The sequence below is a fragment of the Nomascus leucogenys genome, chromosome 18 (assembly GCF_006542625.1).
Source record: "Nomascus leucogenys isolate Asia chromosome 18, Asia_NLE_v1, whole genome shotgun sequence".
Lineage (NCBI taxonomy): Eukaryota > Metazoa > Chordata > Mammalia > Primates > Hylobatidae > Nomascus > Nomascus leucogenys.
The window spans coordinates 98,431,370-98,456,222 of NC_044398.1; the positions used below are offsets into that span (position 1 = coordinate 98,431,370).

Genomic DNA, 24,853 nt, shown 5'->3' on the forward strand with positions numbered 1-24,853 from the left:
GTGTGTGTGATTTTTTCTTGAGACAGGGTCTCAGGCTGGAGTGGGGCTTGACCTCCCCAGCTCAGTCGATCCTCCCACCTCAGCCCCACTGAGTGGCTGGGACCACAGGCACGAGCTACCACGCCCAAGCCAATTTTTTATAGAGACGGGGTCTATGTTTTCCACACTAATCTTGAATTCCTGGGCTCAAGTGATCTATCCCCCTTGGTCTCCTAAAGTACTGGGCTTACAGGTGTGAACCACTGCCCGGACAGAGCGGCCTTCTGTAAAACACTCACCTGGGCCACCCTGGTAGAGGGCGCCTCTTGGGGGGGATGGGGGATGCCAACCTCACAGGGCCTCCTATCATTCAGTGCTGGTGTTCCAGAAGGTTCCAGTACTGGGAGGGACAGGTGAGTCAGTAGCAGTGAGCCGGCTCATGGCACAAAGGCAGCCCACAAGGGACTGTCTGCCAGGCCCACGGTGATGCCAGGCCCACGATGGCCATGCTGACAAGGGAAGGAGGGAGCGGGGGAGCAGGTGGCTGTGTGAGTGGACGCCCTCGGGACAGGATGCAAGACACTCTGACCTGGGCACCAGAGGGCCCCGCGAGGACAGACTCCCTCCAAGAGACGGGAACTGAGCTTGGGAACAGGTGATCCAGGGGCTCTCCCAATCGAGGGCGCATTCTTTTCCCCACGAATTGTTAAAGCCATGACCAGAACACGGGAGTGGACCTGCTGAGCGTCCTAACGTGTCTGCTGCAGGACTGATGGGAACTCATGGTGGGACCACCCGGAATAAGGCCAGGCCCAGGCCTCTCCCCTCGGGACGCATCACCCCACGTCTCCCTGGGGTTCCCTCCACGGTGCTGCCCTGATCCTCCAAGCTTCTGCCTCCCACAGGGGACAGTGGCTCAGGCGCGCCTGGGCTGGGACTGTTCCAGGGCCCCTCAAGGCTGGAAGAAGAGCCTGACCGGCCACCTAGTCCAGATGCAGAGACCTCTGGCCCCGAAAGTCAGGACCCCCCAGGAGGCCACTTTCTGGGGGAAGGTGCAGCAGCCACTGGAGAGCTCTGGATTTGGAATCCAGGGCCCCTGGGAAGACGGATGCGGACGAAGACCCGAAAACCAGAAGGAACCCCCGTCAGAGAGCAGGGGAGGGCTCCTCTCTCCAAGGACGCGCGTCAGAGCCCCCGAAGCGCATCTGGAAGATCACGTACCGGCTTACTCGTCTATACCAACAGAGCAGGAATCAGGCCCCAGGGCTGCGCGGAGAGGGGGAGAGACAGACGGAAGCTCGGTTAGCAAGCACACAGCAGCCGGCACAGCCACAGCAAGGGCACCAGCCTGGGGACAGGGTTGAGGCCATCTAGAAACAAACGCTCTGCTGCAACCACAGAGAACCACAAGGAGAACCACAGCTGGGAGGCAGAGCGCGGCCAGAATTCAAGGCGGAGGAGCACACTGGCCCTGCCCCTCCCTCCCGCACCTCCCGCTGCCGCAGCCTAGGGAAGGGCGCATGAAGGACCTGGCGGGCGCAGTCCACCTGTGTTTTCAGGAGTGAAGGCCCTGGGTGGGGGGCTGAGGCTAGACAGGACTGAGCTCAGGACCAAGTCCGAGACACCAGGACCCCCGGTGTTCACCATCTCATGGGCCCTCCCATCTACAGGGACGCCAGGGTTCAGTGATGCTGCCCACCCCACCAGGCAGCAGCTGCACCCCTATGAGAAACCACAGGCTCCGGCGTGTGTTCGTGCCTTACGCACAGACACGGAGAGACAGTCAAGGGCTCTGTGATGTGTAAAAGTCAGTGGAACAGAGGGGCCACCACATGGATTTAAAAACACATAGAAACCTGTGCTGACAAGGCTGACAGCCACGGAGATGGTGCCACACAGCCCCCAAAGGCAGATGTGCTCTCCGTGGCTCAGAACTGAGGCCGTGCAGGCTGACCTGCTGGCATTCAGCAGCAGCCGACTCCAAGAGGGGGGCCCAGGGCCCAGGAGTTCACCTCTGGCTGACCCGATGCAGACTCGGCCTCTCCTCTGCCGCCTCCACAGATGACTACCGCCTGCCCCCACAGATGACTACCGCCTGCCCCCGTCTGTGGGCCTGAAGAAGGCCCGAGACCCTCCCCTGCGGGTGGGGAATGAGACTCGGAGCCCTGGCCTCATCTGTGTGGGCCGACAGTGGCTGTCCCAATCCTTCCCAGGCCTGGCCACATAGGGGAGGCGCAGCCTTTGAGATGCTGCCCCACAGGGCCACCCTGCGGGATCAGTTATCATGTTCGTGGCTCCCAGAAGCTGAGGTCCTTCCGGCCCCTCCCCAATCAACCCCCAAGTTTTTAATCAGAATGAAATATTTGAAGTCCTCTGAAAGACCTTACTCAAATTCTGTGTCACTGTAAGGTAGTCTGGTCCTAAACACACCTGCTGTGAGTTGTTCGGGGCAGGCCGCTGTGGTCATCAGGGCAGCAGAGGCAGTGCCTGCTCCTGCACCTGCGACCTGTCACGCCCAGCCCATGAGCACAGGCCGCTGCTCAGCCAGAGTCCGGGGGCACAAGAGCCCCTTTCCAACTAAAGCACATCACAACCACCCAATGCCAGGCCCAGGTCACCAGGTGACTCAAGAGGACCAAGCAATGGTGGGCCCTGGAGCCAGGAAGCGGGTGAAGAGGCCTGGCGGCCACAAGGGAAGAGCCACAGTCCCTAAGCAGTGGCTCCGGGGTCATGTCTGAAGGCACCGTGGCTGTTTATCCCAGTTCCAGAGCCGCAGATAGCCTCGAGGCAGGTGCTGAGACACAAGTCTGAGAGCCCCCATTCCCTCCCGGTCTTTAGAGCTTAGGATTCGAAACTGAGGATCTCATCCCAGCAGAGAGGAGCACGCAGGTACTTGGCTGACGGGGTCTGGGCCCGAGCCTCCGGGAAAGGTGAGAAGAGCAACCCTCTGTCCCGGCCTTGCTGCCTTGCTGCTCCCCGCTGGCGCATGGCACCCCCGCCTGTCCTCTGCACGCTGGCCTGGGATATGCTGCTGCATCAGGTGGCCTCCGTCAGGCCCGGGGACAGGGTGACCCAGACGACACTGCCCGTGCTCTCTGTGGCCTAGGGCCCCTGCTACCTAGCACAGCATGTGGCACCTGCTCCTGCTCTGTCTGCAGCTCTCAGGCACTGCCAGGAGCTCACCTGGCACCCAGCATGGGGCCTGTGGGCCCACGATATGATCAGGAGTGGGGGAAGATGTGGTTATCCCAGTGGGGCCGGATCTGCCCTCCTGGTGTGAGCAGGAGGCAGAGGGAAAAGGGCCCCATCCTCTCACAGGCAGCCTCTCTCGCCTCTCTGACCTCCTGTGGCCAATGTGGCCCCAGAGAGCGAAGGGGCATTGGTGCAGGTTCCGCTCCCAAGAGCCAGGCCCCGCCCGAGGCTGCTTTGTGGCTGTGGCCCTGGCCCGCATCCTGCTTCAGGGTCAGCAGCAGGGGCATGGCTTAGAGCCAGGGAGAGAACCGGACTCCAATGGACCCGCCTCTGCTGCTATGCACCGACCATCAGAGCAGGGCCCCCTCCCCGGGGACTGAGACGGGCACCCAGCCCCTCACCCCCAGACCCCTAGCCCCTTACCTGGCAGGTAGATGTCAGCAGGTGGGCCTCGGCCACAGTGCTCAGGGCTGCTGTCCTGCAGGACGTTCTCAATGGAAGGTGCTCGGGTCCCTGCAGGTGGAGGCTGAGGTTAGGGACCTACAGGCAGGGGCCAGGTCCCGACAGGTCCCTCTGGGTGGGAGGCCGTCTCTCTTACCCAAGGGCTCTGTAGCCACGGTGGGGAACCCAGGCTTGGGCTCTAGCAGGACTCCATTGTGACCCCACCTGCTCTCCAGGGACCCCAAAGCTAGGTGTTTCCCTTCTATTTCCCTCCTTCCCATCCCCCAGCATGGGGCTTTTTTTCCCCTTTTTTACACTGTGTCCCGGATGTTCAGAGCATGGGGCTGTTTTGTTTTGGCCATAGAAACATTACACACTCATGTTTCAAAACCAGGAATGCATGCTGGCAGGTGTTCCCCGTCCCAGGCAGACAGCCCTGCAGGGTGAACAGCGCAGCCTGACCCCGTCACCCGTTCAGTCCCTCCCAGCTGGGATCCCAGTGCCACCAAGGGAGGCCTCTTGGCCCAGGGTTCCTGGGGCAGAAGAGGTGCTGGCCCAACGCCACCTGGAGCCCTAAGGCCCCAGTGAGCCAGGGCTGCCGGGTCCCTGCATGCGGTTTGTGCCCATGGAAGGAGGGGCTCACCTTGCTTTGGTGACGACGACTCATCAACCTCTTCTGTTATCAAACTCTAGGAAACAAAGGGGAAAGTGGCCTAGAGCTCAGACAGCCGCGGCCACCACTCCAGGACAAGCCACCATCAGGCCCTCCTGGGACCGCACAGCCGCCCCACCAGGGGGTGCTGCATCCACAGACACAGGCTAAGGAGCCACGCAGCTCAGCAAGGGCCAATAAAGTGCGGGAGCGCCCAGGTGGGCAATGGGATGGGGTCTGATTCCAGCGACAGAAGCTGGAGGAGGGCTGGCCCGGGCGCGTGCACAAAGCTTCCCCAAGGGGCCTCACCTCAGGGGAGCTGCTTTCCCGCAGGGCCAGCTCTGCGCCACCCATTGGGGGAGGGGCGTCCACGTCCTCGGAGAGCTTCTCCTCATCCTCTTCGTGGATAGGGGAAGACGGGGACCGCAGGGTGCTGGGGACAGAGGAGAGGGTGGGCGGGGTGAGAGGATAACGACAAGAAAGGCTAACCCTGCCAAAGCCACGCAAGGCACCTGGGGGCCCCTGCACACGCCTGCCAGGACCCACACAAGCACACTCCCTGGAGAAGGGCATCACCAGCCACCGGGACCAACCCAAACGGCCAACAGGCAACAGCAGCCACCACAGACCCGCCTGACAGAGGGGCTCCCCGCACACTGGCACAGGCCAAGCCTTCCTTTTCTTTCTAGAAGGAGAAGAGAAACCGCTGGTGGTTCCTGGGGAGGAGAAGCAGGAGGAGACAGAGGCCCCCATTTCTCTGAGCTTTGGTGCTGCCTCCTTGTGGGCATGGAGGGTGCCCAGGGTGGCCCTGCAGAACCCACACCTTCCTGACACTCTTCTACGAGAACTGACAGGCCTGAGGCACAGAGTTCCCCCGGCAGCCGCCGCTCTATACACCGCAAGGCTCCAGGGGAACCACGAATGACCTGTGGTCAACCCCAGGAACCAGGCCCTCGGAAGGCTGTCGTATGAGTGATGGATGATGCAGTCACCGCCTGGAGAGGGACTGTGCCCCGTGGCTCGTCACGGGCGAATGGCAAGAGCAATGAGTGTGCCTGGGTCACTGTCAGGTCCTGAGCTTCGGCTGCCCTGGCTGGTCACTGGCAGAGTGGGCCTACGTGGCCAGCCCCCCAGTGAAGTCTGGGAACCCAGAGGCTCAAAGGGGCTCCCCTCAGCAGAGACACAGCACCGACCCCTGCAGTTTCCTGCTCAAGAGCGCGTATGCGCCTGCACGCCAGTGTGGCCCTGGTCAGGGGATCAAAGCCTCCGGCTGCCCGGACGCTCTTCCTGCCTCGTCTGCTGCGTTCTTTGCCGTAATAAACTTTATCCATGAGTCTAACCTGATGCAGGGTCTCAGAGTCCTTCTGGAGAATCGCCACACGGAACACAGCACAGAGTGATTTGAAACCACAAATACACCCGCTCCGCACGCGTGCCACCACACCCCCTGCCATGCACCTGGCCTGGCTGCCGCTCACCTGTCAGGGGCCTTGCTCTGCGGCCTGCCCTTCTGACGGCTGCTGTCCAGGATGTGGTCGATAGCGGCAAGGGGACAGCTGGCCTGGGACAGGCCGTCCGAGATGCCTGAATAGGTGATTTCTTCATAAAGAGGGGCCGAGGGGATGGCCGGGGAGACAGCCCGGAGGCCGTTGAGCGCCTCGAGCAGCGAGATGGGCTCGTAGCCAGGTGGGACGCTGTCAGAGTTCTGTAGGGACAGGGTGCGTGAGGGGGCTCATGCCCAAGGACCACCTACTCCCCAGACGCTCCTCCTGATGACCCCCTGTCCACTCTGTCCTTTGGGGGATTGGGACTCCCCCACCCTCAGAGGGTGGCCAACAGCGACCCGGCAGCACTGATGCCCTCCCTGCCTCAGCCATCAACTCCAGCACGTGGCTGGATGCCCAAATGCCCACGCTGGTGCCTGGGATGACGGGCACGAGGGCATCTGCCAAGAGCCGCCCCAGCCCTGGCCTCAACCAGCCCCTCCCTGGCTTTCAGTCCCGCCTGGCCACACGTGGAGAGTGAAGGGTTAGTGACAGAGTGACAGACAGGAGCTGGGAGCGGGGGGCAGAGCAAAGCCATGCCAGAGGCAAGAGACACGGTTGGGGGCGTCCTGGACCAGGGAGAGCTGAGCTGTCGGGAGCTGTGCCCTGCCTGGACCTCTGGGGGCTGACCTGCTCCAGGCGGCTCTAACGGGCACCCTGGCTAACAGCCACTGTTCTCCCCTCATTGCAAGCAGACAGAATCAACAAGGCTGAGGAAGAAGGAAAATGCCCAGGTTTTGGGGAACGGAAGTCAGACTGCGGGGACCCGCTCTGTCCCCACAAAACCAGGTTGAGGGGCGAAACGCTCGTCAGTGCTCCTTTCGGGAGACCCCGGCCTGCCTGACTGAGCTCCTGGAAGGAAGGGGAAAGCGAGATGGGTGCGGGGTGCCTGGAGACCACGGGGAGGTGGGGGAGAAATGGGGGAGCGGGCACGGCCCGGGCACTGAGCCCAGGATGCTTTTCTGGACCTCTGTGTACCCCACATTTGCTCCCATCCCTGCCTCCAAGTTGAGGGTAAATAACCACACAGAATCCCCTCACCCCTCTAGAAAGGAAAACGCGCTCCGGGTGGCTACGGAGCGGCTTCCACCTTCCACACCAACGCCCACAGGGTTTTGGCTGGGTCTGCCCGGGCCACGGAGGCTCCAGGTGGTTGTGTGCTGGTCCCCCTGCCTGCTCCCTGGGGCACGAGGAAAGCCCAAGGAAACCAAAGAGCTCAGCCCAAGGAGATCGAACCCGCAGGGTGAAGGAGCGGGACACGGGGCCGAGAAGCATGCGCGGGGCGCGATTGCAAAACGCAGCAGCGACGTTAGTTCCGCCTGCAACGTCCATTCCACTGCCAGCAAGAAAAAAAGGGAAACGGCACGGGGGCCACGCGGGGCGGAGGCAAAGCTGAGGGGAGGGCGGCGGGGCCAGCTCGCCTGGCGTTTCGCCCACGAACCGAGAGCTTTTCTGGTTCCACAAACTCCCTGGGCAGGGAGGCCGGGACTGGGAGAGCGGAGCTGACAGGTTATACGAATCAGACACTAGCCTGGGGCGGAAACGATCTCCCCTACTTGTCGTGGGTTTAAAAATGAGGGCAGGGGCAAAAAAACATAGCGGGAGGACCAGACACTTACTGTTTCCCTTTTAGGTTTCTTGCTGGCCAGGGAGGCAGGGTGCGGCTTTGATTTTTTAAAGGGACACTGTCAAGATAAAAATCATATGTTTTACAACTACCACCCCCATGCGGCCCTGGAGTGGGCTGGACAGGTCTCTCTGACTGGCTGTCCTCTTGCCACACCGTGGCCCAGAACCTCACAAGCTTCCAGCGGATGCGAATCTCGGGACTGTCCTAAGTGCGGGTTCTGACTCGGGTCTGGGTGGGCCATGTGTGCGTCTCGGCAGCTCCCAGGAGCTGTCCTGCTGGAGTGGGGAGGCTGTGGAGCCCAATCTCATCCCCATTGCCTGTCCCACCGCAGTCTGTGTCACCTGGGGCAACAGATTTGGCCAAGGTGGACGTGAGGGCAGCTGAACTCTCCCTAATGCAGGGTGGGTGCAGGGCGGGGATCCTGAAGCCACCCTGGTCAAAGTCCCCCAGCCGGTGCCCAGGCACTGCCGCTAACTTCTCACCAATGATGAACCCCTCAAGAGGGCTGGGGAGAAGATTCAGCCCCAGACCGACCCACCCCACCATCATCTTTAGGGACTCGCTGGAAAGAACACCCATGGTGGCTCTTTCTGACACTGCGTGGAAGGGGCTCCGACAGGAACCTGGCAGGTGACGACGGGCGTTTGCTTTTGCTCCGAGCAGAGAGGACGGCGGCTCCCTGGGTGGGTGCCAGCCCTTCTAGGGCATGTGGAGGTCAGAGCTGCCTGGTCACACCTCAGACCCCGGCCGCCCAGCTCACTCAGCATTAAGAGGGACAAACACAGAGGGACCTATTGGACCCTCAGCCACCAGAACACAAACAGGGAGGGGCAAAAACAAGTGACAATAAACCTAGCCACACCTGAGCATCGATCACTCTCTAGGTGAAACCCTCTCAGAGGCAAATCCCTCAGGGGCTGCTTCTCTATCCACCAAAAACCTGAGCGCACGCACCGTTTCCGAATCACAGCCAACATCAAAAGTGCCAGAGGGCGTGGTGCCAGGAGCCCCACGATGGCAGGGACCTAGAGGGCCTGGGTGGACAGGGACCCCCAAGCCATGTTTCTCCTCTAGCTTCAAGACCATGTCAGATTTTAAAAGACAAACCCCAAAATCTGGGTTTTAAGGGAAATTCCAGACTTTTAAACATTGACCCCATTTCAGAAACATTGCGCCTGCTGCCAGGGAGGCCCATAGGGCCCAGGTCAAGGCCCTGATCAAGGGGGCTCTCGAGGAGCCTTCCAGAGCAAAGGCGGTGTCTGTGAACGCCAGTCCTCAGGGCTCTGCTCCTCTTTTCTGTTTAGAGAGGCAGCAGAGCCTGGAATAACCAACGGCTCCAAACAGCCACAGCTAAGAGCCAAGAAAGGGACTCAATCTGACGATGTGCGTGGCCAGTGGGGAGCAGGGGGCCTGAGACCTGGGCCCAGCCAGTCACTGTCCAACTCCCCCATTCTGCTCCCCGCCCACCATAGCCCCTGCCACCCACCCCCGTCTCTGTCCCTCCCTGTGTCTCTCCACATGTCTCACCCTGTGTCTCTCCACATCTGTCTCTGTCTCTTCCCATCTCTCCATCAGTCTCTCCCTATGTCTCTCCACATGTCTCTGTCTCTCCCTTTGTCTCTCCACGTCTCTCATCCTGTCTCTGTGTCTCTCCACATTTGTCTCTGCTTCTCCCTGTGTCTCTCCACCTCTCTCTCGCCCTGTCTCTCTGTTTCTCTGTGCATCTCTCTCCATGTCTGTCTCTCTCTTTGGGTCCTTGAAGCCAGGGTTCCACCTCCCTTCTGTGGCTGAAGCAGGGTCTGCCCTTAAGGTCCCCACTGAGGGAGCCTGGTGGGCCTGGAGCGTGGGAGGGTCACCAGTGCCCCTTGCACAGCAGCTCATGGGGGAAACAGCATGGCTCATTCACTAAGAACCATGGGCTGGAGGCGGTGGCTCAGGCCTGCGGTCCCAGCACTTTGGGAGGCTGAGGCAGGACTAGCACTTCAGCCCAAGAGTTCGAGACCAGCCTGGGCAACATGGAGAAACCCCACCTTACTAAAAATACAAAACATTAGCTGGGCCTGGTGGTACACGCCTGTGGTCACAGCGTCTTGGGAGGCCGAAGTGGGGGAATTGCTTGAGGCTGGGAGGTCGAGGCTGCAGTGAGCCGAGACTGCACCACTTTGGGTGCACACCAGCCTCGGTGACAGAGCAAGACCCTGCCTCAAAAAGAAAAACAAAAAAAGCACCTGGCTCCACCAAGACCTCGACCACGCTCAGCCCTGTCACAGGCTCTCGGTACTGACGGCAGCAGCACTGTTCCCAGCAGCAGCACCCCAGGGCCCAGCCTGGCCACCCCCTTCATGCCTCACAGCCGCCCATGGGGGCCACGCCTGCCCACCGGACAGAAGAGAACACGGGGCTGCTGGCTGGACCATCTGGGCCTTGCGCCTGGCCCAGGCACTCATGCCCCGCTCCCGCCCACCCCACAGGCAGGAGGCAGCACTTACAGAGTGCTCATCGTGCTCCAGGCTCTGGGCCAGGACGGGGCTGAAGGACACGGGGGACAGGGCTCCTGGCTTCTTCCGCACCGCCCGGATCTGCAGGAGGGCCCGGAAAGCTGCAGCAGAAGGAGGGCTCAGATCAGGCCCAGGCGACACACCCAGCCCCGAGGGGACCCTCCAAGCCCCAGGGATCGACACTACCCCCACACCATAGGGGTCCCAGGGCAACCCCGCTTCCAGATCACAACAAACAGTCTTTTTTTTCTTTTAGTTTTAAGGAGCAGGAATTTAATAGGCAAGAAAGATGGGGGAAGAAAGAAGCAGCTCCCCTGTACAGAAATAGAGGGAGGGGGGCTCCAAAGACAAGAGACAGAACTCCAGCAAACACAGTATTAATGAAATGGCCCTGGGCAGGAGACACAGCAAGGCCACGCAGTGCTGCCCAAGGTGGGGCTCCAGAGGGTGTTTCCAAGAGGCTGGTGGCCAAGACCCCCAAGGTGTCACACCCCTGAAGCTCCAGGCTGCACCCGAGACAGGACGTGACTGCAAATCAGCAGTCCTGGCTGAGGCCAGAGGAGCTCTTGGCTGCACGACAGGAAGGCAGGCGGGGACATCACACTGGGGAAGCTGAGGTGGGGATGTCATACTGGGGAAACAGACGCAAGGACATCATGCTGAGGAAGCTGAAGTGGGGAGTCACACTGGGGAAACTGAGGCAAGAACATCACGCTGGGGAAGCTGAGGGGCAGACAGCAGCCACTGGGAGCAGAGAAGATAAACCAGGACCTAGGATGCCCCGTCATCCCACAGTGCCAGTCCTGCTCACACAAGGGCCCCACAGGCCGCTGTAGAATGTTCCTGAGACACCTTTAGTGACGCGTGCAGGCCAGGAAACCAAACCACCAAGCCAAACCAGCCACCTCCAAGAAACCAACACAGGGGAGAGCATCTGCCGTCAGCCCAGGGACAGGGCCTCAGGCCTCCTCTGTGTCACTTTCTACTGAGAACAGCAGGCTCTGCCCTCGGCTGCCTGTGAGGGGCACCTCTACCACCACGTCCTTGAGGCTCAAAGCCACATGGGAGCGCTGAACTCGAGTCTGATGGCCCCGACCCACCGACCCCACACACCTGAAGATTCCAGAGTTGGACTCGGTTCAGGGCACCCTCCCCGGAAAGCAGCCCTGCTGTATCTCCAGCCACACAGCCTCCCTGAGACTCAGTCCTCAACACTGCCTCCCTCCTGGGCAGGCACAGAGAACCTTCCTGAACAGCCCACCCCTGCCCCCACTTCCTGGTCCCTGCCTCTGCAACTCTGTGGCTTTCAGACAGGATAGGCCGACAGACAGCCTGGGCCAGCCCTCCCTGCTACAGGATCTGCCACAAGCTGGGCGGCTGGCCTCTCCCTCCAGGCCCCAGCAGCCTCTTCACTCACTCCTGGGATCTGGACACATCCAGTGACCCCATGGCCTGACTGCACAGACCTGCGTCCTCGCACAGCCCCACATCCGGCTTGGAGGTCTGCTGGCCTACTAAGCACATGTGTCCTGCAGCTGCGCAGGCAAATCCCCCCTACGCCCTGGCCACATTGCCAGGATCCAGGCCAGGGATCCCAGGATCCAGGGCAAGGGCCTGCCAGTGGGATGTGCACTTTGACCCGGTGGTTTTTTCACTGTGAGAACATTCAGGTTCCCTCTACTGGAAGACACTCAGAACGGGGCCCTACGAGATGGCTTTTCACTGAGGAAATGTCTGGAATGCTCTAGAAAAAAAAATTTAATTCCTTGGTCAATTTTCTACCCAGCATACTTTGTTTTCACCTCGCTATAATTTTTTTTTTTTTTTTTTTTTTTGGAAACAGGGTTTTCCCCTGTCTCTCAGGCGGGGGTACACTGGTGGCACAATCACAGGTCACTGCAGCCTCAGCCTCCCAGGCTCAGCCGATCCTCCCGCCTCAGCCTTCCAAGTCACTGGGACTATAGCCAACACATCTGGCTGATTTTTAACTTTTTGTACAGATAGGGTTTCACCATGTTGCCCAGGCTGGTCTCGAACTCTTGGGCTCAAGCGATCCTCCTGCCTTGACCTCCCACAGTGCTGGGATTATAGGCGTGATCTGCAACCAGCGTTATCGAAATATTTTCTATTTTACCTTTAAAATAAAGATCTGAGCTGGCCATGGATGGCTCACGCCCATAATCCCAACACTTTAGTAGGCAGATGTACCACTTAAGCCCAAGCGTTCGAGACCAGCCTCGGCAAAATAACAAGACACTGTCTCTACAAAAAAAATTTAAAAACAAGGCCGGGCTCTGTGGCTCTGCCTGTAATCCCAGCACTTTGGGAGGCCAAGGCAGGTAGATCACTTGAGGTCAGGAGGTTGAGACCAGCCTGGGCAACAATGTAAAACTCCATCTCTACTAAAAATACACAAAATAGCAGGGCATGGTGGCACATGCCTGTAATCCCAGCTACTCAGGAGGCTGAGTCACAAGAATCATTTGAACCTGGGAGGCGGAGGTTACAGTGAGCCAAGATTCTGCCACTGTACTCCAGCCTGGGCAACAGAGTTTAGACTCTGTCTCAAAATAAATAAATTAATTAAAGTAAGTAATTAATTAAAAAGCGGTGGCTCACGCCTGTAATCCCAGCACTTTGGGAGACCAAGGCGGGCAGATCACGAGGTCAGGAGTTCAAGACCAGCCTGACCAACATGGTAAAACCCCATCTCTACTTAAAACACAAAAATTAGCCGGGCGTGGTGGTGCAGGGCTGTAATCCCAGCAACTCAAGTGGCTGAGGCAGGAGAATCGCTTGAACCTGGGAGGCGGAGGTTGCAGTGAGCCGAGATTGCAACACTGCACTCCAGCCTGGGTGACAGAGCGAGACTCTATCTCAAAAAATAAAATAAAAATAAAATAGCCAGGCGTGGTGGCTCACGCCTATAACACCAGCACTTTGAGAGGCTGAGGCAGGCAGATTACTTGAGGCCAGGAGTTCAAGACCAGCCTGGCCAACAGGGCAAAACCCCATCTCTACTAAAAGTAAAATATTAGCCAAGCGTGGTGGCGGTTGCCTGCAATCCCAGCTACTAGGGAGGCTGAGACAGGAGAATTGCTTGAACACAGGAGGCAGAGGTTACAGTAAGCCGAGAACTCACTACTGAACTCCAGCCTGGGTGACAGCATGAAACTGTCTCAAACAAAAAATAATAAAAATAAAATAAGAATAAAGATTTCATTCACTGATCAATTTTCATTCAGTTCATCTGCCCTGGAGCGCCTCTGTAGCCCTTTGTTCTGCAAGCCTTGTCTGGCTGGAGGCAGACGTGAAGATGTGAATGCCCCGTGCTAGCGTCCCTGCCAGCTCTCATGGTGACTGACTCCGACAGCCAACACGCCCACGTTCAACACAGACTGGATGAATGATGACACTTCTTTCTTAGCCATCAAGGGACCTGTGGCCCCCTAGCCCAGGACCACCGTGGTGTGGCCAGTCCCTAATTTCCAGAACCTTCCACAGAACAGCCAGCCGGGGAACTCACGCAGCCGGCAGATGGGGCAGTTGTTGGCCTGGTAGCGCAGCGTGTCGGCGCAAGAGGTACAGAGGCACAGGTGGCGGCAGGGCAGGATCAGCGTGTCCCGCAGGTCAGACAGGCACACCACACACTCATTGCTGTTATCGCTGTTCTCGTCGTCCGAGGGCTGCGGGGACAAGGGCTTATGGGTCAGCAGCCTCCCAAGGGCCAGAGCAGGGCTCCTGCTTCCTGTCCCCAGCTGGCCCACCCCACTCCACCCTGCTCTAGGGGCTGTCATGACAAAGAGAAGTCCAGAGGGGAGGGGGAGGTTGCCCCAGAGCAGAATCACCAGGCTAAAATCCAGTGCAAACTCAGTACCTGGCAGAGGGGGAGGGTCTGTGCCCCTCACCCACCCAAATCATGAGAACATGGTCTCTTTCTGTTCTTCAGACCCAAAGAAAAAGTGTGGAAGAGACGCACCTAAGAAACACATCTTCCTGAGGGTCAGGGTACCCGTATCTTTGGTTTAAAAAAACCAAGTTAATGGTCAGGCATGGTGGCTCACGCCTGTAATCCCAGCACTTTGGGAGGCTGAGGCAGGCAGATCACGAGGTCAGGAGATCGAGACCATCCTGGCCAACACGATGAAACCCTGTCTCTACTAAAAATACAAAAAATTAGCTGGGCATGCTGGCACGCGCTTGTAGTTCCAGCTACTCAGGAGGCTGAGGCAGGAGAATGGCGTGAACCCAGGAGGTGGAGCTTGCAGTGAGCCAAGATCGCTGCCACTACACTCCAGCCTGGGTGACAGAGCCAGACTCCATCTCAAAACAAAGAAACAAACAAACAAAAAAAACAAAAAAAACAAGTTAATATGTTAGAAATATTTTCATTAATGGCAGCTACCAGAAACCACATTAGCAATTGGACCAAGAGAAAGCCAAAAATCTAAAACAGGTGTCCACAAACTAGGCCTGCGGCCTGTTTCTATAAATAAAATCTTACTGGAACACCACCACACCCACTCATTTTCATACTGTCCCCGCTGCTCCTGTTGTAATGGCAGCGTGGAGTCAGTGCAACAGAGACCATATGCCCGGGCAGCTGAAAACATTCCCTCTCTGACCCTTTTCTCAAAGTGGGCTGCCCCCTGGTATGAAACGTAAATGCACTGACTGCCCTGGGCTGAGGCAAGGCCCGGCCAGGTGCTCTGCTCCCGCCATGTGGAGCTGCTCCAGTTGTCCTGGGCCCAGATGCCATAATGAAGCAGGCCTGTGAGACTTTCCAAGAGATCTTAAGAGACAAGAGTTTCACTCATGTCAGTGTGCCTTTAAACAAGTTCATTGACCAGGCCTGGTGGCTCAGGCCTGAAATCCCAGCACTTTGGGAGGCTGAAGCGAGCAGATCACTTGAGATCAGAAGTTCGAGACCAGCCTGGCCAACATAGGGAAACCCCAACTCTACTACATATACAAAAATTAAAAATTAGGCCGGGCGCGGTGGCTCACACCTGTAATCCCAGCACTTTGGGAGGCCGAGGAGGGTGGATCACAGGGTCAGGAGATCAAGACCATCCGAGCCAACATGGTGAAACCCCGTCTCTAGTAAAATACAAAAAATTAGCAGGGTGTGGTGGCGCGCACCTGTGGTCCCAGCTACTTAGGAGGCTGAGGCAGGAGAATCGCTTGAACCCGGGAGGTGGAGGCCACAGTGAGCCGAGATCTCCCTGCTGCATTACAGCCTGGGCAGCAGAGTGAGACTCTGACTCAAAAAACAAAAACAAAAACAAAAAAACTAATTTCATCCCCTGCTACATTCCCTGGCTGGGGTACACCATGGCTGAACTGACAGGCACCAGGGCTGGTTCTATGGACATCTAGAATGAGCATCCCTCCCCCAGGAGCTGCAGGGACGTGCTGTCTGTGGGGAGGTGGGCAGGAGGCAGGCAGGAGCCCGGCAGCACGGTGCCACACAGCTGAGCCTGGAGGGTGAGACACTGGCCCCCATTCCCCGGCTACCCTGGGGAACCTGGATGGCAATTTACATAACAAGCCAGTGAATTTGCTGGAGAAAGGATAAAATGTTCCCTAAACTGTTAGCTTTAAAAAAAAAATTACGGAAAAATGATGGCATCTAGCAGTATAGGACTCCAGGGGAAGGCATGGAAGGGAATCAGCAAGCGTTGCTGTCCCCGGCTGCTCCCGGTGTGGGCTTCTGTAATGGCAGAGGGAAACCTCACCCACGTACACACCTTGGTCTCCTGGTTGTTCTTGTTCTCGATGCCGTAGATCTCCTGCAGGAGGTAGCTGACCCGGTCCACCTGGAGAGCAGAGAGGGGCTCACTGGGCCCTCGCCAACCGCCGTGTGAGGGCTCCTCCACAGCCCACCTGGCCTAGCCCTGCCTCCAAGGTGCCAGGCTTCTATCCCAGGGGTCCGTCCAGCTCAACCCCTGGGGGCCAGGAGAGGGGCAGGGAAAACCTGCTGCCGGCCCCCACCCAACCAGCAGCACCTGCAACAGGGCTGGAGCTGGTGGCTCTCCCCACCACTGGGGGCCTGGAGCCAACCCACAGGCCCAACCACCACCCCCTGACCACCCCCCCCAACACCACTTGGCTCCACCGCCACCAGCCCCACGAGGTCAGCAGGAGCCGATGCCTGAAGGTACCAGACAACAGCCTAAGTGCCCACTGCTTTCCAGACCTCCTTCGACAAGACGTGAAGCCTCTCTGGTTTCAAAGACACCAAAGCAATGTCTCCAAGCTGATTCTGTCCTGCCACCCACTCGCAACCGAAAAGACTCACGGTGACCACATTGCAAAGCGGTTTGTGCTGCTGGGTTTCCCACAGACCATGGGCCAGGAGCACCACTCCAGGGAGCCCAGGGCCTGCTGGTCAGCTCTCTGAACACGAGGCCCTGCCCATCACTGGGGTCTCCTGTTCCCCTGGTACCTGCAGGGACCTGGACCTGCTACAGTTTGCTCCACCTCTCTTCTGTTTATTGCGATTTACATTTTAAATAGAGATAGGGTCTCGCTACATTGCCCAGGCTGGTCTGGAACCCCCCGGATCAAGCAATCCTCCTGCCTCCACCTCCCATAGTGCTGGGATCATAGGCATGAGCCACTGCACCTGGACAACCTCTCGTCTAAAAAGCTAACAGATGGCCAGGTGCAGTGACTTACACCTATAATCCCAACACTTCAGTAGGAGGCCGAGGCTGGTGGATCACTTGAGGCCAGGAGTTTGAGACCAGCTTGGCCAACACGGCAAAACCTCATCTCTACAAAAAATACAAAAATTAGCCAGGCATGGTGACGCACGCCTGTAGTCCCAGCTACTCGGGATGCTGAGGCAGAAGAATCACTTGAACCCAGGAGGTGCAGGCTGCAGTAAGCTGGGATCATGCCACTGCACTCCAGCCTGGGTGACAGACTGAGACTCCATCTCAAAAATACAAAACAAAACAAATTAACCAAGTGTGGTGGTGCACACCGGTAGTCCCAGCTACTTGGGATGCTGAGGCATGAGAAATCACTTGAACCTGGGAGACGGAGGTTGAAGTGAGCTGACATCGCACCACCGCATTCCAGCCTGGGCGACAGAGCCAGACTCTGTCTGGTCTCAATAAAATAAAATTAAAATTAAATTAAATATAAAAAAATTAAAAACTAACAAAAATCATTCCCAAGTGGTGGCTTGAAACAGGTCTTATGCGCCCCAACAGTACACACGGAGTAACTGTTACCCGCAGCCTAGGACATCTCATTAGCAAGATCTAACAGTGCTGTTTAGGGGACCCCATCCTCTAAATTCTCGGTGCCTACATGTGAGGCCACCAGGAATAACACTTCCCAGTGCAGCATCCCAGGATTGCTGACCCCAGAGAACAGACGTACTGCTCTATAGCTCCATTTATTCTAGGCTACTTAATCCTTCTTTTCAAGTATTGATGAAGTCAAGCTAAGTCTCTGTCCAATACTGACATATTGGACAATTTGTAAGGAAGAGGAGAAGGAGCTGCAGACTTTGTTTCTAGTCTCTTTCCTTCCTTTTCCGTCCATCCATTCATTCGGCAAATATTTACTTAACGCTATGTTCCAGACACAGTGGCTCAAAGTGGACAGAACTCAGGGCCTGCAAGAGTCCCTGTACATGGCGGGCACACACAACACATATGCTCACCCAAGACAGGCACCCATCGTCCCAGAGCTTAGAGCTCTACAGGGAAGTCAACAGGTTCTTGCACAGCTTTTTTTTTTTTTTTTTTTTTTGTGACAGTCTTACTCTGTCACCCAGGCTGCAGTACAGCGGCATGATCTCGGCTCACTGCAACCTCCACCTCCTGGGTTCAAGCGATTCTCCTATCTCATCCTCCTGAGTAGCTGAGATTACAGGCATGTGTTATTATACCCAGTTAATTTTTTTATTTTTAGTAGAGACGGGGTCTCACCATGTTGGCCAAGCTGGTATCAAACTCCTGGGCTCAAGTGATCTGCCTACCTCGGCCTCCCGAAGTGCTGGGATTACAGGCGTGAGCCACTGCACCCGGCCCCTGCACAGTTATTTCAAAGGCAGCACCAAGGGTGGCCTAGGAAGACTAGTGCATGAAGACTACTGAAGAGTGTGTGCGAGTGTGTGTCTATACATAAATGTGAGTATATGTGTGTCTGTATATATGTGTATGAGTGTATGTGTGTCTATGTGAGTGTATGCGTGTGTGTCTTTGTATATGTGCGTGACCAATTGTATGACTGTGTCTATGTATATGTGTGCAAGTGATTGTATGTCTATATGTGTGCGAGTGAATGTGTGTCTATGTGTATGTGTATGAGTATACATGTGAGTGTATGTGTGTGAGTATATGTGTAGGTATGTGTATGAGTGTGTCTATGTATACATGTGTGTATGTATATGTATGTCTATGTATGAGTGTGTGAATATGTATGTGTGTATGTGTCTGAGTGTGAGTGTATGTGTGTATGTATACGAGTGTCTGTGTGTGACTGTGTGTATGAGTCTGAGTGTGTGTGCGACTGTATGTGTGCGTCTGAATATGTGTGTGATTTTACGTGTGTGTGTGTCTGTATGTGCAAGTGTATGAGTGTGTTTATGTGTGTATGTCTGTGTGTATGACTGTGTCTATCTGTGTGTAAATGTGTGTGATGGTATGTATGTCTGTATATATATGCAAGTGAATGTGTCTATGTATGAGTGTGTGTGAGTGTGCGTGTATGAGTGTGTGTCTATGAGTATGCGTGTGAGTGACTGTATATGTGTGTCTTTTAATTCAAACAGGTCGTATTTCCTGTGATGACTTACAATTTGCTTCTGCTTTAAAGGCTTCACAGAGAAGCTGCCGTCCATGTGCTGCAGGGGAGAAAGACAAAGAGGTTAAGGTGGTCAAGTTGGCACCTCTGAGCACCCCTGCGTGGCCGCCTGGGTTGGCCACCCTGCCCCAGCCAATCCATGCCCACAGCTGGAAAAAGAAAAAAAGAAAAGATGGGGCCACTTGAAAACTAAAGAGCCAAGATTTCTCAAAACATGGACCTCAGGCCTGGCTGTGAAATGACCTGAGGCCTCCTAAACACACAGCGCCAGGACCCTCTGCTGACCCACAGAACCCAACTCTCCTCGGTTGGTCTCAAGCACACTCAAGCTGAAGGCCAATCAGCCAAGTTCAGATGATGGACAAGGGCCTCCTGCACACCAAGAAGTAGCACCTGGCAGCAAAAATCAAGACAGACAAAACAGGTTCCTGCTCTCCCAGGACCCGGCTGAGTTAGAAAGACAGAGCGGGAGCACGCACAGTGGTGCACGCACAGGGAACCGCAGAGCTCTAAAAACGCAGGAACGAAATAGAACAAGCATACCCGGCGGTATCCAGGGAAACACACCGCCGCTCAGAGTTCAACAAGGTTAATTACCGCTTGAGATCGGAGACCTCGCAACAACACTCATTATCCCTTCTCAGTCAACCATGATCAGCACTCAGAATTTTCCAGTGAGGCTGGTGGGTTCTAACAGAAATTTCCAGAATGTTGGACTCCAAAAGTAAAGCAGTTTCCCACTGGGTTCTGTACTTGAAGCACAGAATGGACCATTTTGCCAGAGATGGCCCATCTGCCTCTGCCAGAGGGCGCAGATGTGTCAACAGTCACCGTGGCTTCTGATGAGGCCGGGCTGGGGAGAACAGCTGGGGAGCCCAGTACTGAAAAGGCAGAAGGCTGCCCTCTGCCCAGGGCACTTGCATCACCACAGTCTGTGGTCCTGGACCCGGGAGAGAACAAACCCAGCCTCACCACAGGACACACAGACGAGAGGGTCCTCTACCGAGCTCACAGAACCCCCGACGCTGGGTGCTCTAGAAAGACCCAGATCACAGGGAAGAGCTGGACTCTGCACTTAGAGCTCTCAGGGGCTGCGACTGCACATGGGGCTGGAGGTGGGTGGAGAGCCTGGGACAGGCAGGACCCAGAGGGAGCGTGAAGCCCGCAGCAGGCAGGCTGGGCCTTGTCTCACGGGATCCTTTTCCCCTCCTGACTCCTGGGCTGCAGGATGGTGCCACACAGACCTGCAACGGCAGGGTGCTGATGAACGTCAGTGCACACTGGGGGCGGGGCCACCGAGGCACTATCAAACAAGGGTGCATCCCACCACCTCTGCCAAGTTCTCAGCAGAAACCCATGCCAGGTAGGCAGCAGCCCCTTGTCCATCCTGCCAGTGTTCCAAGTGTCTGCTCCGTGCCAGGCATCAAACTCAGCTCTGGGGATGCCACGACACCCAAGAGGACAGTGCTGCCCTTGTAAACATCAAGTGGGAACAACAGATGTTTGTCCTGAGTGGCGTCAGGAAAAGCCTCCTGCAGGGAGCAGGGCCTGCCCAGCCTGCAGGGTCAGGGTGCCGCAGCCAGGTGGGGGAAGGGGCAGCAGGACTGGGGGTCTGTGACGTGTGCCAGGTGACACCCAAGGACACTGAGCCTGGTGGAAAAAGCTACAGCCTGAGGAGGTAACAACATTGCTGATCTCTGCACACCCCAGGGCGAAGTCAGTCTACCGCAGGGAGCCCTCCCTGTGGGAGCCCCAGCCCCTGTGGCAGCAGGCTCTACAGAATTCTACAGGGCTGGCCTCAGTCTAGAACATTCTCCCTCAACACACTCCAAGTACCCTTTGAAAAGTCTCTTGGCCAGGTACAGTGGCTCACGCTTGTAATCTCAGCACTTTTGAAGGCCAAGGTGGGAGGATCACTTGAGGCCAGGAGTTCGAGACCAGCCTGGGCAACAGAGCGAGACCTCTTCTCTACAAAAAAAATTTTTTTTTTAATTAGCCAGACGTGGTGGTGCATGCCTATAGTCTCAGCTACTCAGGAGGCTGAAGTGGGAGGATCTCTTAAGCCCACGAGGTCAAGGCTACAGCCAGCTGAGATCACACCACAGCCCTCTAGCCTGGGCAACAGAGCAAGACCCTGTTTAAAAAAAAGAAAAGAGATGGCCAGGTGCGGTGGCTCACGCCTGTAATCCAAGCACTCTGGGAGGGCGAGGCAGGTGGATCACCTGAGGTCAGGAGTTCAAGAACAGCCTGGTCAACATGGTGAAACGCCATCTCTACTAAAAACAGAAAAAATTAGCCAGGCGTGGTGGTGGACACCTGTAATTCCAGCTACTCAGGAGGCTGAGGCAGGAGAATCTCTTGAACCCAAGAGGTGGAGGTTGCAGTGAACCGAGATTGTGCCACTGCACTCCAAGCCTGGGTAAGAAAAGCGAGACTCCATCGTCTCAAAATAATAAATATTTAAAAAGGCCAGGCGCAGTGGCTCACACCTGTAATCCCAGCACTTTGGGAGGCCAAGGCGGGTGGATCATGAGGTCAGGAGATTGAGACCATCCTGGCTATCACAGTGAAACCCTGTCTCTAGTGAAAAGACAAAAAATTAGCTGGGCGTGGTGGCAGGAACCTGTAGTCCCAGCTGCTTGGGAGGCTGAGGCAGGAGAATGGCATGAACCCGGGAGGCAGAGGCTGCAGTGAGCCGAGATCACACCACTGCACTCCAGCCTGGGCAAAAGAGCGAGACTGCGTCTCAAAAAAAAAAAAAAAAAAAAAAAAATTAGCCAGGCATGGTGGCATGGCCATGTAATCCCAGGTACTTGGAGGCTGAGGCAGGAGAATCGCTTGAACCTGGGAGGCAGAGGTTGCAGTGAGCACAGATCACACCACTGCATTCCAGCCTGGATGACAGGGTGAGACTCCACCTCAAAAAAAAAAAAAAGGCCGGGCACGTGGCTCACGCCTGTAATCCCAACAATCCGGGAGGCTGTGGCAGGTGGATCACTTGAGGTCAGGAGTTTGAGACCAGTCTAGCCAACATGGTGAAACCCTGTTTCTACTAAACATACAAAAATTAGCCAGGCGTGGTCGTGCACACCTGTACTCCCAGGTACTCAGGAGGTTGAGGTGGGAGAATTGTTTAAATGTGGGAGAATCGCTTAAACCTGGGAGGCAGAGGTTGCAGTGAGCCGAGATCACCCCACTGAACTCCAGCCTGGGTGACAGAGAGAGCCCCTGACTCAGAAAAAAAAAAGCAAATGCTAAGCCTCCTGACAGTGGAGCTCAGCCTCGGGACCACAATGCTGGAAAGCAGGAAGCCACAGACACGCCCCAACCTGCCCCGGGCCCTTGACACTCAGCCACCCCACCAAGCCCCAACCCCTGCTCAGGCTTCTCGTCGCAAAAGGCCACCCCCTGCCCAGCTTCCAGGTCCCCCGGAAGGTGAAGGCCAGATGGCACTTACCTTTTCAAAGGCAGCCAAGAGCACGTGGGCGTGGCCGGTCACTTCCACCACTGCTGGGGAGAGAGGGGCAGAATAGTCAGAGTCCGGGCCTGCCCCACCCAGGCATCTCACCTCCCCGACCCTGACAGGCCTGTGGCACCGAGGGCTCAGCCTGCACAGAGTCCATAGAGTACAGAGCCTTTTCTGGGACCCGCCCTCCTGAACTTTCCACCTCCTCACCTGCCCGGGACTCCAAGCTGCCCACACCCTGCCCTGTGGCAAGCCCAAGGCCCTATGCCTGGCCTGCTTCATCACTGCTGCAAACACTCCTCCCTTAGGACGTGCTTCCTCCCTGCACGGCCTGCACGCCCAGGAGGACGGAAGAGGACGTACTCACCGTCTCCTTCGTCCACCACAGCCTGGATGACCACTGGAAACACGCCCCGGTCCAGGTCAAAGTTCAGCTGAGGAGAGAGTTGGCAAGAACGGTCAGGACCCATACAGCCAAGCCTAGAAGCCTGGAGTCAGTCAACAGATGAGGTGGAGAGGGCAGGCAGGAGCAGGAGGCAGCAGCAGAGCTCACAGGACATGCCTCGAGATGGCAGGGAAGGTGGATGCCACGCTTGGCACCTTTTTTATGTGTGTGTTAAAACAGATACAACATAAGATCTGCCATTTTAACTACGTTTCAACAGCGTTGAGTAAAGTACATCTATGTCATGCAACTGCCACCATCCATTTCCAGAACTTTTCATCACCCCAAACAGAAACCGCCCACGTAGCCATCAGCACCCACACACTCCCTGTCCCCTCCTCCAGCCCCCAGGAGCCACCATGTGCTTCCTGTCTCCAGGGATTTGCCATTTTCGGACCTGTCATTTACATGGAATTGCACAACAGGTGACCTTCTGTGTCTAGGTATGTTTCCAAAGTTCACCCACCGGTGCTGCTTTCCTTTTTCCGGCCAAATAACAGGCACTGTGTGGATATCCACACGCTGTGCACGGCGTTCCTCCGTGACAGACACCGGGCTAGGCCTGTGTCCTGGCTACGGTGAGCAGCACTGCGCTGGACGCCGGTGCGCAACTGTCTGCTTGAACCGCGTTTTCTGTTCTCCCGGGTGCGTGCCTCTTAGGGGAAGCACTGGTCTCTGGGCAACTCCCTGTAACTTTCTGAAGAAGGCACCTGACCTGGCCCCAGCAAACACAAAAGGCAAGCGAGGGAGACTACAAGGCTGGCTTGATCCCAAAGAGAAGCTTCCTCTTGTGTTCATCCCACCCCCTGCTGTGCACAGGCTGAAGGCCACCCTCTTCCCCATGGCCCCCAGGGCCCCAGCAGTTGGCCCAGCATAGTACCATCCTCTCGGAGCCCTGCTCCCAGGCACTGCTCTGCAGGTCTCGCCCTGCTCTCTGCAGGCCACGTCCTTCTCTGGGCCTCAGGAAGCACTTGGCCCCTGGGCTTCTATTGCTCATACCCTGGCAACCAGGAAAGCCACCGGCCACCATCGGGCTCCCTGACTCCCTCCATGGAGGGCAGGGACCCTGCCTCTCCAGCCACCATGACATCCTCGGTGTCTGGCACAGAACAGCAGTGGACACATGCATCTGTTTATTCTGGGAAGAAAAGGAATCATTTATTTCTCAATAAAGATTTACTGAAAGAACAGATGCTGGCTGTGCCACTGTGAGCATTCTAAAAGCCAGTGAATCATTCCCTTAACACGAATGAGCTGCAGGAGATGGTAATTATAACAGAATAAAGGTGTTTAAAAAAAAAAAAAAAACAAGGCCGGGTGCCGTGGCTCACGCCTGTAATCCCAGCATTTTGGGAGGCCCAGGTGGCGGATCACCTGAGGTCAAGAGTTTGAGACCAGCCTGGCCAATATGGTGAAACCCTGTCTCTACTAAAAATACAAAAAATCAGCCAGGCATGGTAACGCATGCCTGTAATCCCAGCTACTTGGGAGTCTGAGGTAGGAGAATCACTTGAAATCAGGCGGCAGAGGTTGCCGTGAGCCGAGATCGCACCACTGTACTCCAGCCTGGGCGACAGAGTGACACTCCGTCTCAAAAACAAAAACAAAATATGGATGAAGCATCAGAGGAAAGGCCTGGCAGGCCCAGCCCAGGCAAGGGAAGGTGGGTCAGGGGAGAGCCTCCTGCCTCCCGAGCCCGACCACACGCCTCACTGACTAAGACCCATGAGGAAGGGACGAGCCCCTCCATGTCTGCAGCAACCACCCCCACAGACATCCAGGTGGGACCGCTCCTGGCCCAGCACACGGGAACCCTGAGCCCGCAGCCAAGCACCCGCCCCTGAACGGCAATGCTCAGAACCAACAGACACACAGGATGTCTCCTCTCCCCTGCTGTCCCTCCGTGAAGTGGGCAGCGGAAGCAGGGCAGGGGCACAGGTCCCCACCCCAGTGGCCAGGGTGGCTTTCATCTCAGGCCTTCCTCCCTCTAAGCCTCGGCTTCTTTCCCTGTAAAATGGGGTCATTACCACGCTGCCGCATGGGTTTCAAAGATAAAGCGCAAATGAAGTCCTCTCGACAGACCCAGCACAGAGACACCACCTGTGGTGGCTGCTATAGCTGTTGTATTATTATTTTTTTTTTTTTTATTTTTTTTTTTTTTTTTTTTTGAGACGGAGTCT

At 56.6% G+C, this 24,853-nt stretch overlaps 1 protein-coding gene across 7 annotated transcripts in view; it reads right to left on the reverse strand.

Annotated features, from left to right (window-relative positions):
* Positions 1–24,853, reverse strand: part of MGRN1 (mahogunin ring finger 1) — a 65,039-nt gene that overhangs the window by 3,394 nt on the left and 36,792 nt on the right. The window contains exons 6-17 of one of the 7 annotated variants that reach the window (XM_030798738.1): positions 22,596–22,662; positions 22,220–22,269; positions 18,755–18,802; positions 15,687–15,755; positions 13,463–13,622; positions 9,928–10,037; positions 7,428–7,493; positions 5,743–5,969; positions 4,574–4,697; positions 4,256–4,301; positions 3,595–3,684; positions 1,201–1,245 (exon numbers count right to left, since the gene is read on the reverse strand). In XM_030798738.1, coding sequence (XP_030654598.1) covers positions 1,205–1,245; positions 3,595–3,684; positions 4,256–4,301; positions 4,574–4,697; positions 5,743–5,969; positions 7,428–7,493; positions 9,928–10,037; positions 13,463–13,622; positions 15,687–15,755; positions 18,755–18,802; positions 22,220–22,269; positions 22,596–22,662 — 1,098 coding nt within the window. In that variant the 3' untranslated portion in view covers positions 1,201–1,204. Of the gene's footprint in view, positions 1–1,200; positions 1,246–3,594; positions 3,685–4,255; positions 4,302–4,573; positions 4,698–5,742; positions 5,970–7,427; positions 7,494–9,927; positions 10,038–13,462; positions 13,623–15,686; positions 15,756–18,754; positions 18,803–22,219; positions 22,273–22,595; positions 22,663–24,853 lie in introns of all 7 variants that reach the window. The other 6 variants (XM_030798737.1, XM_030798739.1, XM_030798733.1 and 3 more) reach the window with 6 other exon arrangements.